At 41.6% G+C, this 19,990-nt stretch overlaps 1 protein-coding gene across 2 annotated transcripts in view; it reads right to left on the bottom strand.

The window, feature by feature from the left end:
- Window positions 1–9,161: 9,161 nt before the first annotated feature.
- SCP2 (sterol carrier protein 2) overlaps window positions 9,162–19,990 on the bottom strand; it is a 112,915-nt gene continuing 102,086 nt past the window's right edge. For both annotated transcript variants that reach the window (XM_079778303.1, XM_079778304.1), the window contains exons 15-16: window positions 13,931–14,010; window positions 9,162–10,158 (exon numbers count right to left, since the gene is read on the bottom strand). In XM_079778303.1, coding sequence (XP_079634429.1) covers window positions 10,063–10,158; window positions 13,931–14,010 — 176 coding nt within the window. In that variant the 3' untranslated portion in view covers window positions 9,162–10,062. The remainder of the gene's footprint in view (window positions 10,159–13,930; window positions 14,011–19,990) is intronic.

The raw sequence follows: 19,990 nt of genomic DNA, 5'->3' as shown, positions 1-19,990 counted from the left end.
CAAGTGCAGAGGCTGGGTTTGAACCCAGGACTGTTTGTTTCCATTATCTCAAAAACTCAAGAATTTAACAAGAATGGGAAGGGGAAATATTTTGCCTTCTTTGGTCTCTGAATTCTGAGCTCAAATTTATGAGCATTGGTATGATTCACAGATTGGACAGGGGCCAACACAGAGATGCATCTCGTGTCTTCTCAACATTGAGCTTAGAGTCAAGTGGAGCTAGAACAAGGTGCTACTGGCTTGAATACCCATGAATTAAAGAAAACCTCTAGAAGAACAATGAGAAATAGCACATACTGAGTTCCTACTATGTGCCAGGTACAGTGTTAAATCCTTAAATATCTTAATCATCTCAACACTGTGGGGAAGGTATTCTGTTTCCTGTAACTGCGGAAGCCAGCCAGAGGGCACACCACATATCCGGCCCCTCTCCCGGACCCCAAGAAATAGGCTCTTCTGTGGAATGCCAAGCTAGTGCATGCCCACACCTGCTCTGTGGCTGCCCAGTGCTGTAGACACAAGCTAAAATCACCTGTCTGAAGTATAATATGGCGGAATCGCTTTGAGTGTCTCTGGTGGGAAATGGGGTGACCATGGTGCTCTCAAAGCAAACCCTCTAACTTTCAGAAGGGCTGTAAGGACAGAACGGATTTGAGTTGCAGGTCTCCTGAGTCTGCTTGTGCTGCTTTGGCTCCGTTGTGCTGCCCCTCGTTTCAGCTCCTGTTTAAGTGCACAGTGTCAAGTACCAGCTTCGGACTTAGACTTGTGTTCAAATCCCAGCAGGGTCCTAAGGAAGATAAAAATAGTACCCAGACCTCACCGAATGTCTAAATTAATGAGAACACGGAAGCAGAGGACTCTGCACAGCACCTGGCACATGGTAAGTGACCAATAAAAGGTAGCTGCTATTATTATAAACCATCACCAAGACCTGACTAAACATGCAGGAAACAGGTATTGAAATAGAAATGACAGGTGACAAGGATTATACAGAAACCTCTGCATTGCCCAGGTTGGTGCCTTCTAATTCAAAACAACAAGAAACAAGAACACTCAAGAGGGAAGGAGTAATGACATACATATGGCCAGAGAGCTAGGAGTAAAGGAAAAGAAGACTGTCCTGAGGATCTGATGAGGAAAAAGGGGACCTAAGAAATAAGATGAGGGAGGTGAGGTGTGGCTATACTTCATCATCAGAGAAGAAAACAATTCCTCTTATTCTGAGGACTCAAAACCTTTCCTTACTAGAGTAGCAGAGTCCCAAATACAGAGCTATGGCAGCAGCTTGATTTTCTGGACATTTAGAAATCAAATCGCATGGTGTTGTTTTGTGTATATGGATTCCATCTGAAGGATCTTGATAAAAGACATTACATAACAAGCAGGGTATGATGGAAAAACCACAGGCCAAGTCAGGGACAGAAAACGTCTTCTGGGCTCCTCTAACATCCCATACAAACTACTGTTGGACTTTTCTGTCGTATATTGTTTTCATCTCTTTCCCCCATTGGATTGTAAACCCTCCAGGGCAAGAACCTTATTTTATGTTCTGTATATCTAAGCTAGTATATCTAAACCAGAATTTAACTTTTAAGATTCTTTTTTGGCTTCTAAATCTTATGTTTTGTAAGGTCCCTTTCTAGCCCCAAAACACCATCCTTGCCATAGGCAGAAGGAACCTCCAAAGATGTCCATATCCTAATCCAGTGGTCAGCAAACCACGGCTCATGAGCCACATGCGGCTCTTCGGCCCCTTGAGTGTTCTAACGCCACTTCTTCAAAATAGACTCGCCCAGGCCGAAAACCGACTTCTGCGCATGCGCCACGAAGTTTCAATCGCACTGAACGTGCGCGCCCGCACGTGGTATTTTGTGCAAGAGCCATACTCAAGGGGCTAAAGAGCCGCATGTGGCTCACGAGCCGCGGTTTTCCGACCCTAATCTGTAGAGCCTGTGAGTATGTTACACTATCTGGCAAAGGAACTTCAAATGGGAGATTATTCTAGATTGTCTAGGTGGGCCTAACCTAATCACACCAGCTCTTAAAAACAGAACTTTATCTGGCTGGAGGCAGGAGAGATAAGGCAGAAGGGGCATCAGAGAGATTTGAAATGTGAGGACTCAACTAGCTTTGAAGATGAAGGGAATGCAGGCAGCCTCTAGGAGCTGAGAACAACCCAGGTACCAGCCAGGAAGCAGGGACTTCAGTCCTGTGGCAGCAGGAACCGCATTCTGCCAACATCCTGAAGAGCGTGGAGCAGATTCTCTTCCAAGGCCTCCACGTAAGAGTCCAGGGCAGCCAACACCTTGACTTTGGCCTCATGAGATCTGGAACTGAGAAACCAGCCAAACCTACCCAGACTTCGGAACTATATAAATTTGAGTTAAGCCACTAAGTTTGTGATAATTTGTTACAGCAGCAATAGAAAACGAATACAAACGTTAATAATTAAAACTGCATTTCCCCACACATCATTTCACTAAATCTTCACAATAAGCATGATAGTGTTATTGTCTCCTTATTTTAGGAAACTGATGCTCAGGGAAGGATGAGCAACTTGCTCAGGTGACCAGCTAACAAGTACTTGAGCCACAAATCAAACTTTGGTCTTCAGGTTCCAACTCCTAAGAGAGCTGGGTCCCACACTGCAGCTACCACCTGTGGCCTGAAAAATCTACCTTAAGATAAATAAAAAATGGCCAAACTGGTTTGGCTCAGTGGATAGAGCGTCGGCCTGAGGACTGAAAGGTCCCAGGTTCGATTCCGGTCAAGGGCATGTACCTTGGTTGCGGGCACATCCCCAGTAGGGGGCGTGCAGGAGGCAGCTGATCGATGTTTCTAGCTCTCTATTCCTCTCCTTTCCTCTCTGTAAAAAATCAATAAAATATATTTTAAAAAAAGATAAATAAAAAATGGGCTAAAAAATAAAGGACAAAAATAAACAAAAGAAAATCAGGCTGCTTTCACACTGTGAAAATGTAAAAGCTTTTGAATTCTCCTTTCTGTTTCTTCCAAAGATTTCACGTCGGGGAACAAGTCAGAGTATAGACAAGTAAACATAAGGTTCATGTCTTCTTCCTGGCCCATAGAAGAAAAAAAGGTTTTGATAAACGGCAAAAGGAGAAATCCTCAAAAGAGTGGCTATCAAGGAACTATTTCCTCCCATTGAGATGCTCTCTCAGCCATTGCTAAGGTACGTCTTTCACAGTGAAATGCGGCTGGGTTTCCGGACATCTCTGTGGTTGGAGAGTTCATTCCACTCGTGACCAATTTTTATTGTCAGGGAGTTTGCCTGATTTTCAGTCTGAAATTTCCCTTTTTATATTTCTTCCCTTTACTTCTAATAACAAAGAATAAGAAATCCTTCCCCACTTTGGTCTTCCCATTTTTTAAATATTTGTGAACTGTTATCAGACTCTACCCTTGGGTATCATTTTGCCAAGCTGAAGTCTCCTAAATCAGCCTTTCTCTTATACTGCTGTGTCGTCATGTCTGAACTTCTTTCCCACTTATTTGAGTACTAATGAGGTGTTTAATCTTGAACCAAGAATTCTGTACACTACAGAAGGGGCCATATTCTAAAAGGTGAATTACACAATAACCAACTTGGTAGTTGGTTAGAACGATACCACTTACTGCTTGCTTCTCTGCCTGCAATTTAAATAAACAGCAGACTACAATGAATTCCCCCCAATTTTACATAAAAGTTTTTGGCCACAAATCCAGGAACTCAAAGGTCAAGTATTTACTACACGCTGCTGAAAACAGCACTGTGAATATTTACAAAGTATTTAAATGACTATTAATAGAACAGACAGACTAAATAGACATCACTTTTTGCAATAAGTTTTGGATATGACACATTTAAAAAGTATATTTCTCCAAGAAGTCTGGCTAAAACTCCACACCAAATTAAACTCCCTGCCAAATGGAATCAGACGCCACATTTCTTAAGGGCCAGAAATCTGGCCCAGTATTCTCTGCTCTTACCAAGAACTAAAGAGCTGTTTGTTTGCAGCAGTCTCCAGATAGATATTAATACTGGACCTTTCCAGTAGATTTTGTGACTCTCTATTGAGAAAAACTCTAAAATTTGGCCAGACGTGGCTATGGTTCCTGATAGCACATAAATCTTTCAGGGCCCTCATTAGCTGTTTAGTACTATAACCCAAGTTCCCAATTCCTATCAGTGGGGTCTCTAAACAAACTCAATCCCACAGAGTAATTTACCCAGAGGTACAATCTGGCTGATTACCTCTTTTTCCCCCCCTTTATTTTTAGTAACATCAAGCAACTTCTTTGTGCTCAAAAAGCAACCATACCATGGGCAGCTAGAACTGTGATTTTTGGATGAAATGCAAAACTTCTGAACATCAGTCAAATCATTCTAAATTCATTTACTTAGTTACAGATACTATGAAATGTTAATGATTCTTGAGGAAAATATAAGAATGTAGACAGTCAATAAAAAAATGCAACTTGTCTCTAATCCTGAAGCCAGCTGATTATCTGAACTCAAGGATTGCCACAAAACGTTCCAATAAATAAATTGCTTCAGGTCAAAAAAATTCTTTTTCTCAAATAACATTAGGCACCACCTATCTATTGAGTACCTACTATGTGTTTGACATTTGACAACGAGAATTGCTAATCCTCACAACCAACAAGGTGTGAGGATTATTATTCCCTTTTTACAGAGGGAGAAACAGGCTCAGAGTCATAACCTCAAAGTCCCAAAGCCATGTGAGTGCCCAAGCTAGAACCCAAACCCTCATCTGGAGGGCTCCAAGTTCTCCCACTATACCAGACTGCTTAAGTTTCAGAAGATAAAGCTGTTAATTATAGGATTTAGTGTCATATTTCTTTTTTTCTAAGGTAATCTATATGAGGAAAATAGAAGTTTATATTTATACTAGAGGCCCGATGCACGAAGATTCGTGCAAGAATGGGCCTTCCTTCCCCTGGCTGCCGGCACCGCCTTTGCTCCGGCCTGGAGCGGCTGGGGCGGTGCAGAACACCTGCATTGTCGCCATGGCGCCTGTGTATGCAAATCAGCCCGCCATTTTTGCTGGGTTAATTTGCATACTTGCTCCTGATTGGCTGGTGGGTGTCGTGAAGGTACAGTTAATTTGCATCTTTCTCTTTTATTAGTGTAGATATGATTAAACCTTTGAAGGTATTTTACAATTTAAAAAGAACTTTAGCGATCACTGTCTAATCCTCATTTCTTCAAGAAACTTTTATTCATGTATATTCTGGCAGACATTGTATTAAGGCTAGAGACACGAAGATAAATGACATAGTTTCTTTCCTTAAGGTGTTCACAGTCTAATGAGACTATTAAAAAAAATTTAACAGCATCCCCCTTGTGCAGAGGAAGAAACTGAAGGCTGTTGAGGGTTAAATGCCTTGTCCTAACTTAGCTTCCAGGAGGCAGACTGGACCTGACTCCAGATTCTTCTGATCACACCTCCCTCTGCACCCCACCTCCACCCTCCGCTTCCTTAATCATGCTCTCCGTTGTTTTTCTACATATGCAACAAAGACGGTGGAAGCCTGAGAGTTGGAATTATCTAGACAAGTACAGCAACAAGACCACTGACTCTAATGCATACAGAACCCACTAGGCCACCTTGTAAAAAACATGTAATAAAACCACAACAAAGTGACTTCTCATATTTATTACTTTGGGCTGCTTCAATCGTCAGTTGAACTCTGTTCTGAGAAGCTACAAATATTTTCAAAGAAAGAGCAGGACGGGTCAGGCTAATGGAGAATTTTTAATGTTCTCTTTCATCACCAGGGCACCAGAGGGTCACTGTAATAGAGAATGCATTTCTATGTCAAGGTTCCTATCCTCAGAGATTGTTATTCAGCTTATCTTATTTACTCACTTAATGGCAGTAAGCCAAGACTTTGTGCTGGGGGTATCCAACGGATGCACGAGATGCAGTTCTCCCTGCCCTTAGGGAGCTCTCTGTTCAGTGGAGACAGAAACAAATTACAACAAAGGAATGGTGAGCTCTGTTTGTGATGAACAGGGACAGCTTCCTGACAGCTAAAGGCATGAAAAGGAATTTGCCAAATGGATAAGGTGAGGGGCGGGGACAGAGAGAAACTGGAGAGGGTGGGCACAGAGACCAGCACGTGCAAGATGGCCTAATTTAGAACTGCAAGTATTAACTGAAGTGCTTGCTCACTACCAAATGGAACTCTCCTGTTCTTATTCATAGCTCTTTAAGTAACCAGTTCCAATCTAACTTTTATCCCTACTACTCTACTGAAACAGATTTCGTAGTGATCACCAATGACTGCTGTTTTGCCAAATTTAATCCAGTAGATGATTTTTAGACATCATCCTACTCAACCTCACAGTAGCACAGGACACAGTTGATCACTCCCACTTTTTGGTTATACTGTACTCTCTTCTCGGGAAATTTCCCTCCACCTCTCTAGCCCCTCTGCCTCGTCCCCACTGCCAGATTCTTCCTCCTCTGCCTGATCTATAAAGTTCCTCAAGGCATACTCCAACCCCTTCTGCTCCCTAGGTGATATCAGCCATTCCTGTAGCTTTAAAGACCACCTGTATGCTCATGACTTCAGAATACATCTCCAGCCCAGCCAACCTGGCTCAGTGATTGAGTGCCAACCTATGAACCAGGAGGTCACTGTTCGATTCCCGGTCAGGGCACATGCCCTGGTTGTGGGCTCAGTCCCCAGTATGGGCGTGCAGGAGGCAGCTGATTGTTGATTCTCTCTCATCACTGATGTTTCTCTTTCCCTCTCCCTTCCTCTCTGAAGTCAATAAAAATATATTTTTAAAATATATATATATATATCTCCAAGTTGACCTTACCTCTGAGCTCATCCTGTAAATCCAACTGCCTCCTTGCTCAAAGGAAAATCTCTCAGGCATCTCAAAGTTAACAAGTTCATAAGTGGAGCCTATTATTTCAACCACTCTCCCTATAACCTGTTTGTCCCCTCATCATTCCAGTCATGACCCGCTATTCACCCGGCCTGTCACTGGAAGTCATTCTTGCCCCTACATCCAGTCACCAAGTCTGCCAGCTCTACCTCCACTTACTTTTCCACTTCTATTTCCACCACTGGCACCCTAGTCCAGGACACCACCTTCTTGCACCTGGACATCCACTCCTGCCCCCTACCCTCAGTACACTCTCCACAGAGCAGCTACCGTGAGTTTAAATCATTTCATTCCCATGCTTACAGCCCTTCTGTGATGTCCATCAGTTCTTTCACAAATATTCCAACTCCATTCTCTACTTCTGGTACATGGTAAGACTGTGAAGTTAGGTGGGGGCGGGAGGGGCATGTGACTTTCGTTGGACAATGAAGTGGGAGCAAGAGTGATTTGGATCACATCTGGGTGGAAACTTTAAGAGCCAATGTGTACTTGACCTTTTTCTCTTCCCCTGACATGATGGTCACAATGCTCCAGAGAGCAGCTACTCCATTAGCCGGATTCTTCACTTAGGATATGATGGCAAAGTGGATATGCAGCATGAGTGAGAAATAAACATACATGAAGCTCCACCTTCAACAGCTCCCAACTGCACTAAGAATGACATACAAACTCCTTGCCATATGAACAGATTCCAATACAACCAGCTCCTATGTGCCTATCCAACCTCATCTTGGGCCTGTCCTTCCCATTCACTATATTCCACTCACATGGGCCTCCTTGCAATTTTTGGAACATGCCAAATTTTGGAACAGTATATGTCCTGCCAATTCGACTTCTCTTTCTACCCTTTCATGCAATGTTCTTTGTATGGTTCACTCCGCAACCTTTAGATCTCAGCTTAAATATTACCTCTTCAGAAATGTCTCCCTTACCACTTTATCAAAGGAGACCCCTCACTGGGATTCTCCATCCCAGCAATTTCCTGCACAGCTCACCACAGTCTGTAATTATTATTCATCTCTTAGATTGACTGTCTCTCCCACTAAGACTGTAAGTACTGTGAGGGGAGGAACTCACCACTATCTCCAGTACCTAGCACTGTACCCTCCACATAGCACCCTATATAAGGTAAGCATTTGATAAATATTTGTTCAATAAGTGAATGAATAATACAAAGACTCAAAAAGTGGGACATTAGAAACCACTACAGACGTCATATCACATTATCACATATCACAATACAGTGAGGGAACTAAGAATGGCTATGATGCACCTAACACTATTAGGTACTTCACATATGTTATCTCTCTAGGTTCCCAATAATCCTGGGAAGTTGATATTAATATCTTTATAAGTCAGGCAACTGAGGCTCAACCTACTCAAGTAGAAAAACCGATAACAGCAGCCGTTTTAATTACTAAATAATTCTCTATTATACATATAAATTGCACTTTTATGTGAATACATTTCTACTACAAGAACCGGTTTTTGGTTTGGTTTTTTCAGGCTCATCCTAAAGCCTATTTCAGGTATCACTTGTTATCAGGGATAAGTGAAGGCAGAATAATGTAGTAAATCCAAACTACAGATAAATCAGACATTTTTGTGGAAACTTTTCTTAAAGTCTTTCATCTCAGAGTCAGAAGCTACTATGATTAGGAAGGTCTGTGTTCTGAATGCATTTTATGGGACTTGAGATAAGTTTATATTGGCTTAATTTGTCATCTTGCCCCATCACCCAAAGCTCTTCTGCTTGATCACAGAAAAGCTAAAAGTTCTAAGGGGATCTGATCCACAGTCCTGATCAGCACAGGCTCCAACAAGCATCTAAAACTTAAATTGGCTTTTTTACTCTGACCATCTTCGGGAGAAGTCACGTGTTAACAACAGAAAGGTGGAGCCTGAATAACTCCCCAACAGTGTTCTGGGCTCTGAATAGACTCACAGGATGATCAGAGCATCAGAAACCTCACAGACTACCTACTTAAATCCCCTCTTTTAACAGCTGAGCAAGCAGGCCAAGGAGGCAGGTACTTAAATGCCTGAGAGAAGCAAGAGTCCTGGCTCCTAGTCCAGTGCTCCGACAAACCAAGGCTCCCTAATGAAGAACTGCTGATGGTGTCTAAGTAACCAGGAGGCAGCATCTAGATGACACAGATTGGAAATCCCTCAGTGTTTCTCTCTCTTCATCTCCTTCACTTAGACAACCCTGAACAAAAAGGACAGACACAATAAAAACAAAGGAGATCAGGAAGAGCAATTTTAATTTTCTATTAAACATTCTTCCATTATTTTACCTCCTATCTTACTGAATTATAAGAAATAACATTAGCATTAGAAAAACTAGGAAGAAAGATAAATGTGGGTAATTATTCAACTAAACATATGAAAAGAAAAATTATAATAGGATTGAACTTCATAAACTTAAAATTAGATCATTTTTAAACTGTGCATATCAAAGCAAATTTTATTAAAATAATTTAACACTGATTTCTCAAGAAGGAAACTAATTTAAAAATATTTTTATTTTAAAAATAGGCCTGTGTTCAGCTATAAAATTCCCCTGCAAGCTCTGATATTTCTTTTATTTAGATCTGGGAAGAAAATACCATTCTGATGGCACAAAATGCAAAAATTTTAATTGTTTTAATCCCAGCACAGAATTTTAAAAACTATTAATGGAAAACAGATCAAGGTCATTAAGTGCACAACACTAATTTCTGGCCAGCTTCTGGTATTTTGTTTCTCTCCTAGTTCTCCCAAGGAAAACTTAAATTGAATCTTCAGCAGAATAATCCTCAAATATACTTCATAAGCAAAATGAGAGCTTTTGTTTACATGGTTTTTGGATTTTGCTGTTCCTAATTTTATTCTGGAACTCAATTTTACCCAAAACCATAATTACCATATTAACTTTGTAATGCACAGTTGTATGCAATTCAGCAAAGCAGTAGTATACCATCAGGCTCTATTCACCCAGAGCTTAGGAAAAACAGGACTGGTCACACCCACTTAAAAACAAATCTCATGCTATTTGCCAATGCTTGATTTCAGTCTAAGTTCTGACAGTGAAATACATGGATATATATCTGTAAGTCTCATCTTGATTTTCCAAGGTAGGCACAGGAAGTTCTTCACAGCTTAGCTTTGCCCGGCTGAAGCTGAAGATTCTGTAACTTCATAGCCAGACCCATGTTGCCAGCGATTTTCAATTTGCCTTGAAAGAAGGCCTGTGAGTAAGAAGAAAAGTTATTACTTAGTGTTATTTGCTTTGAAATTGCTGATATTTCTAGACTAGCCAGCCCTGAGATCACTTATTTATCAGGTCTCATACTCTCTTCAAAACATGAAACTCAGCTTCCTGGAATAGATTTAAAACCAGATTCTTCAACAGGAAGGAACTATAAAAGCCATGCTTTATTTAACGCAGTCAAAAGGCACAGCTTTCCCAAGTATCTTCTCTTAGAAATTGAGTCCGTTTTTACCTGCCTTTTTCAAACACCAGGCTAGGTGGGTTCACACTAGATTGGCTTTGTCTAGAGAATTACATGTGGATAAGGAATATGACCTGAAAATTTCAGAAGTCTGCTGAGAGGAAAAAGCACATGCTTAATACACTCAGAAACTCCTGGAATACGATATGGATGAAATGTCACCAATTTTTCCCCCCTTTTTGGTCTTCATGATAAAGGCCTTATCCCTACGGAGGGAGGCTGGCAGCCTGCTGAGACTGAGGAGCTTGTGTTAATCTTTGGCTCAATAAGAAGAATCAAACCAATCCGTAATGCAGAGCCACAATTTGTTCCATTTAACAACTGCCTGGGATTAGATCACATGATGCTTGCTGAATTTATCATGTAACAAAATCCCGGGAAAACTTGGGAGAAATTGCAAAATCGGGAACACAGCCTGATTTCCCTGCTATGATCTCAGTCTTTTCACTGGATTCTTAAAATAGGGCTAGGTCAGTGGTCGTCAAACTCATTAGTCAACAGAGCCAAATATCAACAGTACAACGATTGAAATTTCTTTTGAGAGCCAAATTTTTTAAACTTAAACTTCTTCTAACGCCACTTCTTCAAAATAGACTCGCCCAGGCCGTGGTATTTTGTGGAAGAGACACACTCAAGGGGCCAAAGAGCCGCATGTGGCTTGCAAGCCGCAGTTTGCCCACCACGGGGCTAGATGAAAAAAGTTGCTGGTAGTCTTAGCTTTTTAACAAGTACTTTAAGAAGGTAGGAGCTCTTCTGCCTCACCCAGGGGAATGCAGAGAGCCCTGCTTTTTCTACACCTTCTAGTAATGGTGAGTAATTTCTTCTTCCCCCCTCCTCTGTCTGGACAAACTGAATATTTCCTTCCTATATGGCACTCAGCTTTCTGTCTGATGACTTAAAGGTCAGGTGTCTCAGAACACAATATATTTAACATATGTCCTTTAAAAATACGAACCAGTGGTACCTAGAAGAGAAACTCACCATCTTTCCCTTTTTGAAATTAAAAGAGAAAATGACTTTTTATTTGCTAGTTATTATAGAGAACACATGAATCTTCGCCCTTCAGGGAATCCAAACATAAGAATCATTTTAATCTGGCCCTAGGTGTTCTTCATACGTGCTTGCCACTGGAGAGCACACTGCTCTGTTTCAACTGTAGCCAAACACTGAAACTGTAATTTCCACTGCAGCTAATGGTTTCCAGTCAAATCCTCTACGGAGCATAAGGGAAGGCCATTAGCACATTAATAGAAAGGCCTATCGTTTTTTATCTTTAATTCCTTTGGGTGCTAACAGGTGCTCAAGAAAAACAAGCTGACACTTCACTCTCCAAAATGGGTAGTAAACAGATAAACGGAGTGAGCTCAGAGTGGCTGGTGTGTGAAGTCTGATCACCCTGCCAAGGAAGTGCATGGAGTGAGTGCACAGTGGAATGAGGAGCAGTGGGTGGGAAGGAGGGTGACAGCCAGCTCCTATACTGGTGGCCTCTGTTCTGTCCAGATTTTTGGAGCAGGCTCAGTGGGTGGAAATGTCAGTGCCAATGGTGTCTATTCAGTTGAAACATCACAAATGTACGTCTCTCCTTTGTCAACACATTAACTGAAATATGCTTAGTTGCTTAGAAAAAAAAAAACATTTTAAAAAGGAATACAAGTGGGAGTCAGATTTAGTTGTTTTATCCAATTTTTATAATTACTAGGGGACCATAGGAAGAAGACCTAAAACAAATCAGGCTGAGGCAACAACAAAAAAAGGTTACAATGGAAAGAAACATCTGAGTTTCCTTTTTATTATCTACTAGAGGCCCAGTGCATGAAATTTGTGCATGGGGGTGGGTGGGAAAGGGTCCCCTCAGCCCAGCCTGCACCCTCTCCAATCCAGGACATCCCTCTCATAATCCTGGACTGCTGGCTCCTAACTGCTCACCTGCCTGCCTGCCTGATCGCCCCTAACTGCCCCCCCTGCCAGCCTGATCCCCCCTAACAGCCTCCGCCTGCCAGCCTGATCACCCCCAACTGCTCCTGCCCCCCACCCCCCGCCTGCCTGGTTGCCCCCAACTGCCCCCCTGACAGCCTGGTCACCCCACGCAGCCTGCTGTTCAGTTGTTTGGTTGCCCCTCACTGCCCCCCCTGCTGGCCTGGTCGCCCACACAGCCTGTTCGGTCATCTGTTCAGTTGCGATGGTCACTTGGGCTTTTATTTTATTTTTTTCAAATATATTTTATTGATTTTTCACAGAGAGGAAGGGAGAGGGATAGAGAGCCAGAAACATCAATGAGAGAGAAACATTGATCAGCTGCCTCCTGCACACCCCTCACTGGGGATGTGCCTGCAACCAAGGCACATGCCCCTGACCAGACTCGAACCTGGGACCCTTCAGTCCACAGGCCGACGCTCCATCCACTGAGCCAAACCAGTCAGGGCTAGGCTTTTATATAGATAGATGGCTAATGGAAAGCTCTCTGTACAGTGCTCTATTCACCACTAGCAACTAAAGAATACAAGATGATCCTGGACGATTCGGGGGCCAGGGAAATCTATACAACACATAAAAGGTCAGGCTAAATTCTGGAGACAAGAAGATAAGATGGGGTTTGTTCCTTTAAGATAAGCATAATCTAATGGGGAAGAGAGGCACATTGACTCATATAACCCTAGCTGGTTTGGCTCAGTGGATAGAGCGTCAACCTGCAGACTGAAGGGACCTGGGTTCAATTCCAGTCAAGGGTACATGCCCGGGTTGTGGGCTCAATCCCCAGTAGGGGGCATGAAGGAGGCAGCTGATCAAAGATTCTCTCTCATCATTGATGTTTCTCTCTCTCCCTCTCCCTTCCTCTCTGAAATCAATAAAAATATATATTTTTTAAAAAACACCAAAAACCTCATATAATGTGGCAAGTGCTAAGCTAGCAGCCCAGGAAGTGGAACAGAAGAGGAACTGGCTACCCCAACAACTTGGAAGGAGGTCTTTGGAGATAATGTCTGAGCTTAATTTGAGAGACAAGGGAAGGACCGATTAGGCAAAGATACAAAATGTGAAAGGTCACTCCTTTGTTCACACCTCTCCCTCCTTCCACCTGGATTGCTCCTGTTCTCCATGTGTGCACCGCTCACTTCTGAACCCTGAGGACTCAGCTCACTTGTCACTTCCTGTGAGCCTTTCTGACAGACCAGGAAGTCAATCAAGGCTGCTCCTTCCCCCACCCTCCCTGACCACAAACCTGGCATGGCACCTCCGATATTTGGCTGCACTTACTCTTTTGCAGATCTGTCTTATACGAAACTGTGGATGCCCTGAGCATGGGTACTATTTCTTATTCATCTGGGCATTTCCAGCACACAGGACAGTGTCTGGCATGTAGTCTGTTCCACACATTTGTCGTTTGTTAAGTGAACACTGAGTTTTGTGAGTGTGACCACTTTGCACTTCATGATATTGAAACAAGAGATAAAGTGGAATGGGCTAAAAGACCCACCTACTGGAAGGATATAAGTGCCATTAGACTTACCGACTGAGGATTCATTTTACCCGTCATTAAAGCCAGCAAGTCCGAGTCAGCCATTGTGATTGTGCAGTCAGCCTTCTTATCTAAAACGGATATTTAGGAGAAGGGAAGAGAATAAAGGAGGGTTCAATTTTATGTACACATTTTAGTCAAAAGGCCACTGACTGCAACAGAATCACATCCAGACCAGAGCAGTGTGGGGAAATGGGCACTTCGTGGCAGCCTGGTAAAATGTGGCATAAGTCACAAGCAACCTCAACATTTAACAAGAGAGAATTGACTAAGTAAATGATGGTATAGTGTAAACAATCATTTGTTCAAGAGGTATTCTAAAAGCATCTAAATATGCTAAGTTTTTTGTGAGGTTTTTTTTTTTTTTTTGAGGATTTTTAATGGATAGTGTACTGACATTCTCAAGAATACTAAATGCAGAAAATGGTTTTCTGCTAAAATATCGTTGATGGTTTCATCTCTTAGATGTTTCCCAGTTTCCTATAAACTAGTAAACATGTTAGAGTTTTTATTTGTAATAAATATTTTAAATGGAACCACACAATATTTACTCTTTTAGGTCTGGCTTCTTTTGCTCAGCATTGTAAAATTCATTAATATTGGGCCATAATTTGATATTTTGAATTCTAAATTATTTGTGCATATAGCAATAGTTCATTTTTACTATGTGAATGCACCAGAATTTACTAATTCATTCCATGATTGATGTATCTTGGCAATGCTTCCATTTTGGGGCCTTATGAATTTCCAAAATAAATGAAATCAATCTACAGTGATAGAATTAGGGATAGTGGCTCCTTTTGGGAGTGGGTTGTGATGGAAGGAGCTGTGAGGGAAGGAGCTGTGAGGGAGGTTTCTGGATGCTGGCAACATTCTGCATCTTGATCTGGGACATACATTCATTTGTTAACATTTATCAAGTTGTATACTTCAGGTTGGACTTGGCCCATAGGCCACAGCTTTTTAACTCCCAAAGTAGATGATGGAATTACAGGAGAGTAATTTTTTCATTTTCTCTATCTTTTCTGATTTTTTTTATACTGAGTAAATATTACTTATATCATACAAAGTTTTAAAAATATTAATTTTAATATCATCAAGGTTTCATGAAAAAGGGCTCTAATATCTCTTTGGTAAATCAGCCAGGTCTACCTTAGACAAATGAGAGGTTTCAGGTACAAAAGGAAAAATTCCCCAAGAAATCAAACTTATCGGCAGTATTTTAGGCAATCAATATAACAATAGTACTCCTCCTCAAATTAAAGTTGGCCTCTCCTAGAAACCAAGTCACTTTCTGTCTCACAATTGTTTTATTTTTCTTCATTGCACTTATCTGAAACTACCTTATGCATTTTGATATGTGTTTTCTGTCTATACTTGTCCACTAGAATGAAACTTCGTGGGGCAGAGCCCTTATCAGTTTGTTCACTGCTACAATTCTAGGCCCTTGAAGAGTATTAATACATAAAAGGCAATCAATAAATTTCTTGTTGAATAAATAATTTAGAATTCAAATTACTATCAAATTATGGCCCAAAACTAATCATACAATCTATGCCTTAATAACAGAGATAGGGGTTGCTATATTCTAAATGTTTGTGGGGCACCCCCCCTCTCCAAAACTCCTATGGTAGGAATCCTAATGCCCGCTGCTATTAGCAGGCAGGGACTTTGGGGTTATGAGGGTGGAGCCCTAATGGGTGGGATTAGTACCTTATAAAGGAGACTTCAAAGAGACCCCAAACCCCCTTCACCGTGTGAGCCCACAGCCAGAGGGCGCCGGTATGAACCGGGAAGAGGGCCCTCACCAAACATGACTAGGCACCTTGACCTTGTACTGCCAGCCTCCAGAACTGTGGGAAACAAATTTCTGTTGTTTATAAGCCACCCAGTCTGTGGGTATGTTAGTTATAGCAGCCCGAACAGATGAAGACAGGGATAAACTGTTAAATTATAGCATGCCTGTGTTATTAAATAACTAAAACAAGATTAAAATAAAAAGTTTTTATTATATATCTTACAACTCAGATAGCCCCGAACAAGAATGAGATTCAATAGCCATTCCATCTCTGCCTCTACAAAAGTTTCCCTTATTACTGGGAAAAGGTATGAAGCCTTGAAAATGAAAGAATTGACAATCTCGAAAATCCAATTCTCTTGCAGCTATATAACATCAAAGAGAAGGGAGGGGAAAAGCTAGCAAATTGAGATCATTGGACTTGATCCTATGGTAATATTCCAAGCCAGGACTCTTAGTCAGTGAAAGGTGGCTTTAGGAAGTGAAGTCTGCTGCTGCTGCTATTGCTGCTGATGTAGTATCAGCATTTACTGAGCTCTTGCTATGCCAAGCATTTCATGTACATAACTCAGTTGATCATTACAACTCTATGAGGGTCAGAGAGGTCAAATAACTTGCTCAAGTTATAAGCAGCTGGGCTAGGTGTGAAAGCAGATTCCTGCAGCTGAAGCCCATATTCCCATCTCAGGCTTATGGCTCCCTCTTGTTATTAGAAGGCTACAAACCCATTCACCAGCTCAGTTTTAATTGGGAACTTCACAAAATCATCAGCATCTGATGGATCCCATGCATTCTCAGTTCCCCACAGAGTCTTAGAGAAGTCTAATGAGTTCGGTCAAAATTAATGTTTAATATCTGGGTTGGGAAGGAAGCAATGATTTACTGAGCACTTACTAAGCTACCGTGCTTTATGTACCTTATCTCATCTAATCTTCACAACAGTTCCATAAATAGAAATTATTCTCACCATTTTCTAGATGAGGCAATTGGACTCAGGGAAAATATACACCTAATAAATGACAGAGCCAAGGTTTGAACCCAGGTTTGGGTGTCTCTAAAAGCTACGCTCTTTCTATTGTACTGTGGGGATGGGAGATGCTGAGGCTTTCTATATCATGTTCCCCACAAAAGGGAAGAACTGACAACTCAAGTAAGTGCTGAGAGGGCAGACTAAAGGAATGAAAGAATAATGTGTCATGTCAGATTAATCAAAGTTGGTTTCCTAAAGATATGCTATGTGAGTTGTTTCAAAGGAGAAGAGGAGCAGAATTCATGGGCACATAGGCAGGAAAATAAATTATGGAAAATGCACAAAGTCTAAAGTATAATCATTACCAAACTCTTAGAAAATAAGCAAATGAAATACATTTAAGTAATTCTTTGTTAACGGTAAGTAAATCCCTCAACACTATGTGCATGCCAAACGTACTAGCAATTCTCTAAGATGCCAGTTCAAACTAGGACAGGTTATTAATGCTTTAACGTAGCTGATCTCTAACAAACGGGCACTTGTTGGCTGATGTAAAAGGAGCTGGCAATTTCCAGTGGTGGCTTTTACTGAGTAAGTCCATGTTTCAGCACCACTCCTGGCTGCCAACATTGTCAGTTTCAGCAGAAATTACCTTGCTCCAGGGTAAAATCCCTTTAGGTCTGGGATGGGGTACCTAATGAAGGGAGAGCTCATTGCCAGAGTCCTTATGCAGGGAACAAGGTTTTCCTGAAATTATGCAATAGCTTTCCATAAGCATATTATTTCTCATGACAAACAAACACCAATAACAAAACAGAAAAAAATCAAATCACCTTAACATCTGCCTGGACATATCAGAGTATAATCCTATAGTATCTATAACTCTTCAGTCATTTAAAAAAAAAAAAAGCACTATTTCCCAAAAATTCTTTTTATTTCTAAAAGGTAGAATCTATATGAAGCAGCTCACAGAAGTCAAACATATAGTCATTTTTTGTCCACTCATTGTGAGAAAAAAGACTACATATATAATTCAGGAACTTTTCACAACAATGCCATCCTTTCCACACCAGATGGATGGCCTTACTACTGCTCCGCTTTTCCTTCAGTTAATCTTTAGTTGACTCCTTATTTAACAGTACATATAGCATTGCTCTTAACATTTTCTCCTGTCTCCAAGCTCTAAACTCTATTCCAGAAGCTCTGCCAACCTCCTATCTATTTCAAAATGCCCCTGAATATTTATCTACCCTCAGAGAAAGGAGGAGCCATCCCTCCTTGCTAAGGCTAACCTTCCTCCTACCTGCGCTCCTGCTGTCGGCCTGTCCTCCAGGAGCACCCTCAAAACTGTTCAGGAATGAACTCTACCATCTTTGAGAGACCGCCTTCTCCTACACAGCTTCAGGGTCCCATCAACTTCACCCCAATATCCTTGGCAGTGGGCCTGTAACAGCATCCCGTTTTCTCACTGCCCACACTCAGGCGACCCTTTCTGCTCACAGACAGTGGCAACATGCATCCTCCTAGTTGCTCTCTCTCCTCTGATTTCTCCCTTCCCAGTTCATCTAGTCTATTGCACTAGCTCGATCCTCTAAAACACAGCTCTGACTCACTTCTCTATTTTAAAAAAGCTTTTTCAGATTCCCAATTGCTTGATTATTCGTCAAATCACTTTCAAAGTTCAAAGCATGGTATTTTAAACCCTCCAAAAAGCTGGTTCTCATCCATCATATTTCTTATAATGGCTCTCTCCAACAAGAGAAACCTAACACACAATACAGCTACCACTTACTGAATGCTTACTAAGCATCATTCATTCATTCTGCCGTCCATTTTTAAATTATTTATTTTACTGAAGGTCTACCATGTGTCAGGTACTATTCTAGGCAATTCAAATGGGGGGAGGATGAGCAGTAAGCAAGTCAATAATAGTAAGTAAAATACTATATGGTATATCAGATTGTGACAAGAACCATCAAGAAAAATAAAGAATGGTAATAGGGGTGTGATTTTAAAAGTGTGGTTAGGGAAAGTCTTCCTGAGAAGGTGACATTTGGATAAAGATCCAAAGGAAATGAGGGAACATGCCATGAGGGCATCTGAGAGAAGACAATTCCAGGCAGAGGGGACAAAGTAGAAAGCCCCTGATGTGGGACCCCATGTTCAAGCAACAGCAAGGAGGCCAGTGTGACTGGAGCCAAGTCAGGGTGAGTGTAGTAAGACAGAGAAAGCTGGGCCAGGTCATGTGGTGCCATTGTATGATTCTGAGCAGAGGAGGGTCACAATCTGACTTAAGTTTTTAAATGATCATTGAAGCTGGTGTGTGGAAAAGAACTCTGCAGGGACAAGGTTAGAAACAGGGAGACCAGGCAAAAAAGTGATGAAAGCTTAGGCCAAGGTGGCAGTGGTAGAGGAGGACAGAACTTGCTAATGGAGTAGACTGCGGAGTCTGAGAAAAAGAGGAGCCAATGATGGCCTCAAGGTTTTTGGACTGAGGAACTGGTAAGAGAGAGCAATAATTTATCGAGATGGGGAAGACAGTGGAGGAGTACATAATTAAAAGGGAGTGGGAGGAAGATCAGGAGTTCATTTTTCTACATGTTGGTTTTGGGATACCTATTAAATATCCAAAGTAAACTTGTCAATTAAGCAACTGGATACACACCTTGAAGTTGAGTGGCTGAGTCCATGCTGATGATATCTGGGAATCATCAGTGTAGAGATAGTTTTAAAAGAATGAGACTAAATGAGATCCCCAGTAGATAGAACTGAGCCTTGCAGCACTCCAATGTTTAGAAATTTGGAGATGAGGGGAAAACAGGAAGAGAGGCCAAGAAGGAGTAGCCAGTAGGTAAGAGGAGAGCCTGGAAGAAGAAGAGTATCATGAGGGCTGGGAATTTAGCAACATGGTGGTCACCAGTCACCTTGACAAGAATAACTGAGGGATAGTGATGAAGACAAAAGCTGACTAGAGTGGGTTCAAGAAAGACTGGGATGGAAGAAATGGAAAGCTATGGAATAAATGGTTGACAGTAAATAAAAAAAGAAAGATGGGATGAGAGGAAGTGGAGATAGTGAGTATAGACAGGTTTTTCAAGCCACGTAGCCATACACTGGACCATGTACTTTACAGATTACTCAAGAGATATTCTCTTAATCCTCCCATCAAACCTGTGAGATAGGTACCACTTATTATTCCCAGGTACAGATCAGAAAACTGAGGCTCAAAGAAGTCAAATAATTTATTCAAAGTCAAAATCTGTGAGTGGCAAGACTAGACCCG

This window comes from Cnephaeus nilssonii, assembly GCF_951640355.1.
Source record: "Cnephaeus nilssonii genome assembly, chromosome: 7".
Lineage (NCBI taxonomy): Eukaryota > Metazoa > Chordata > Mammalia > Chiroptera > Vespertilionidae > Cnephaeus > Cnephaeus nilssonii.
The sequence above is the reverse complement of the archived record's forward strand: the minus strand, read 5'-3'. Positions and strand labels throughout refer to the sequence as shown.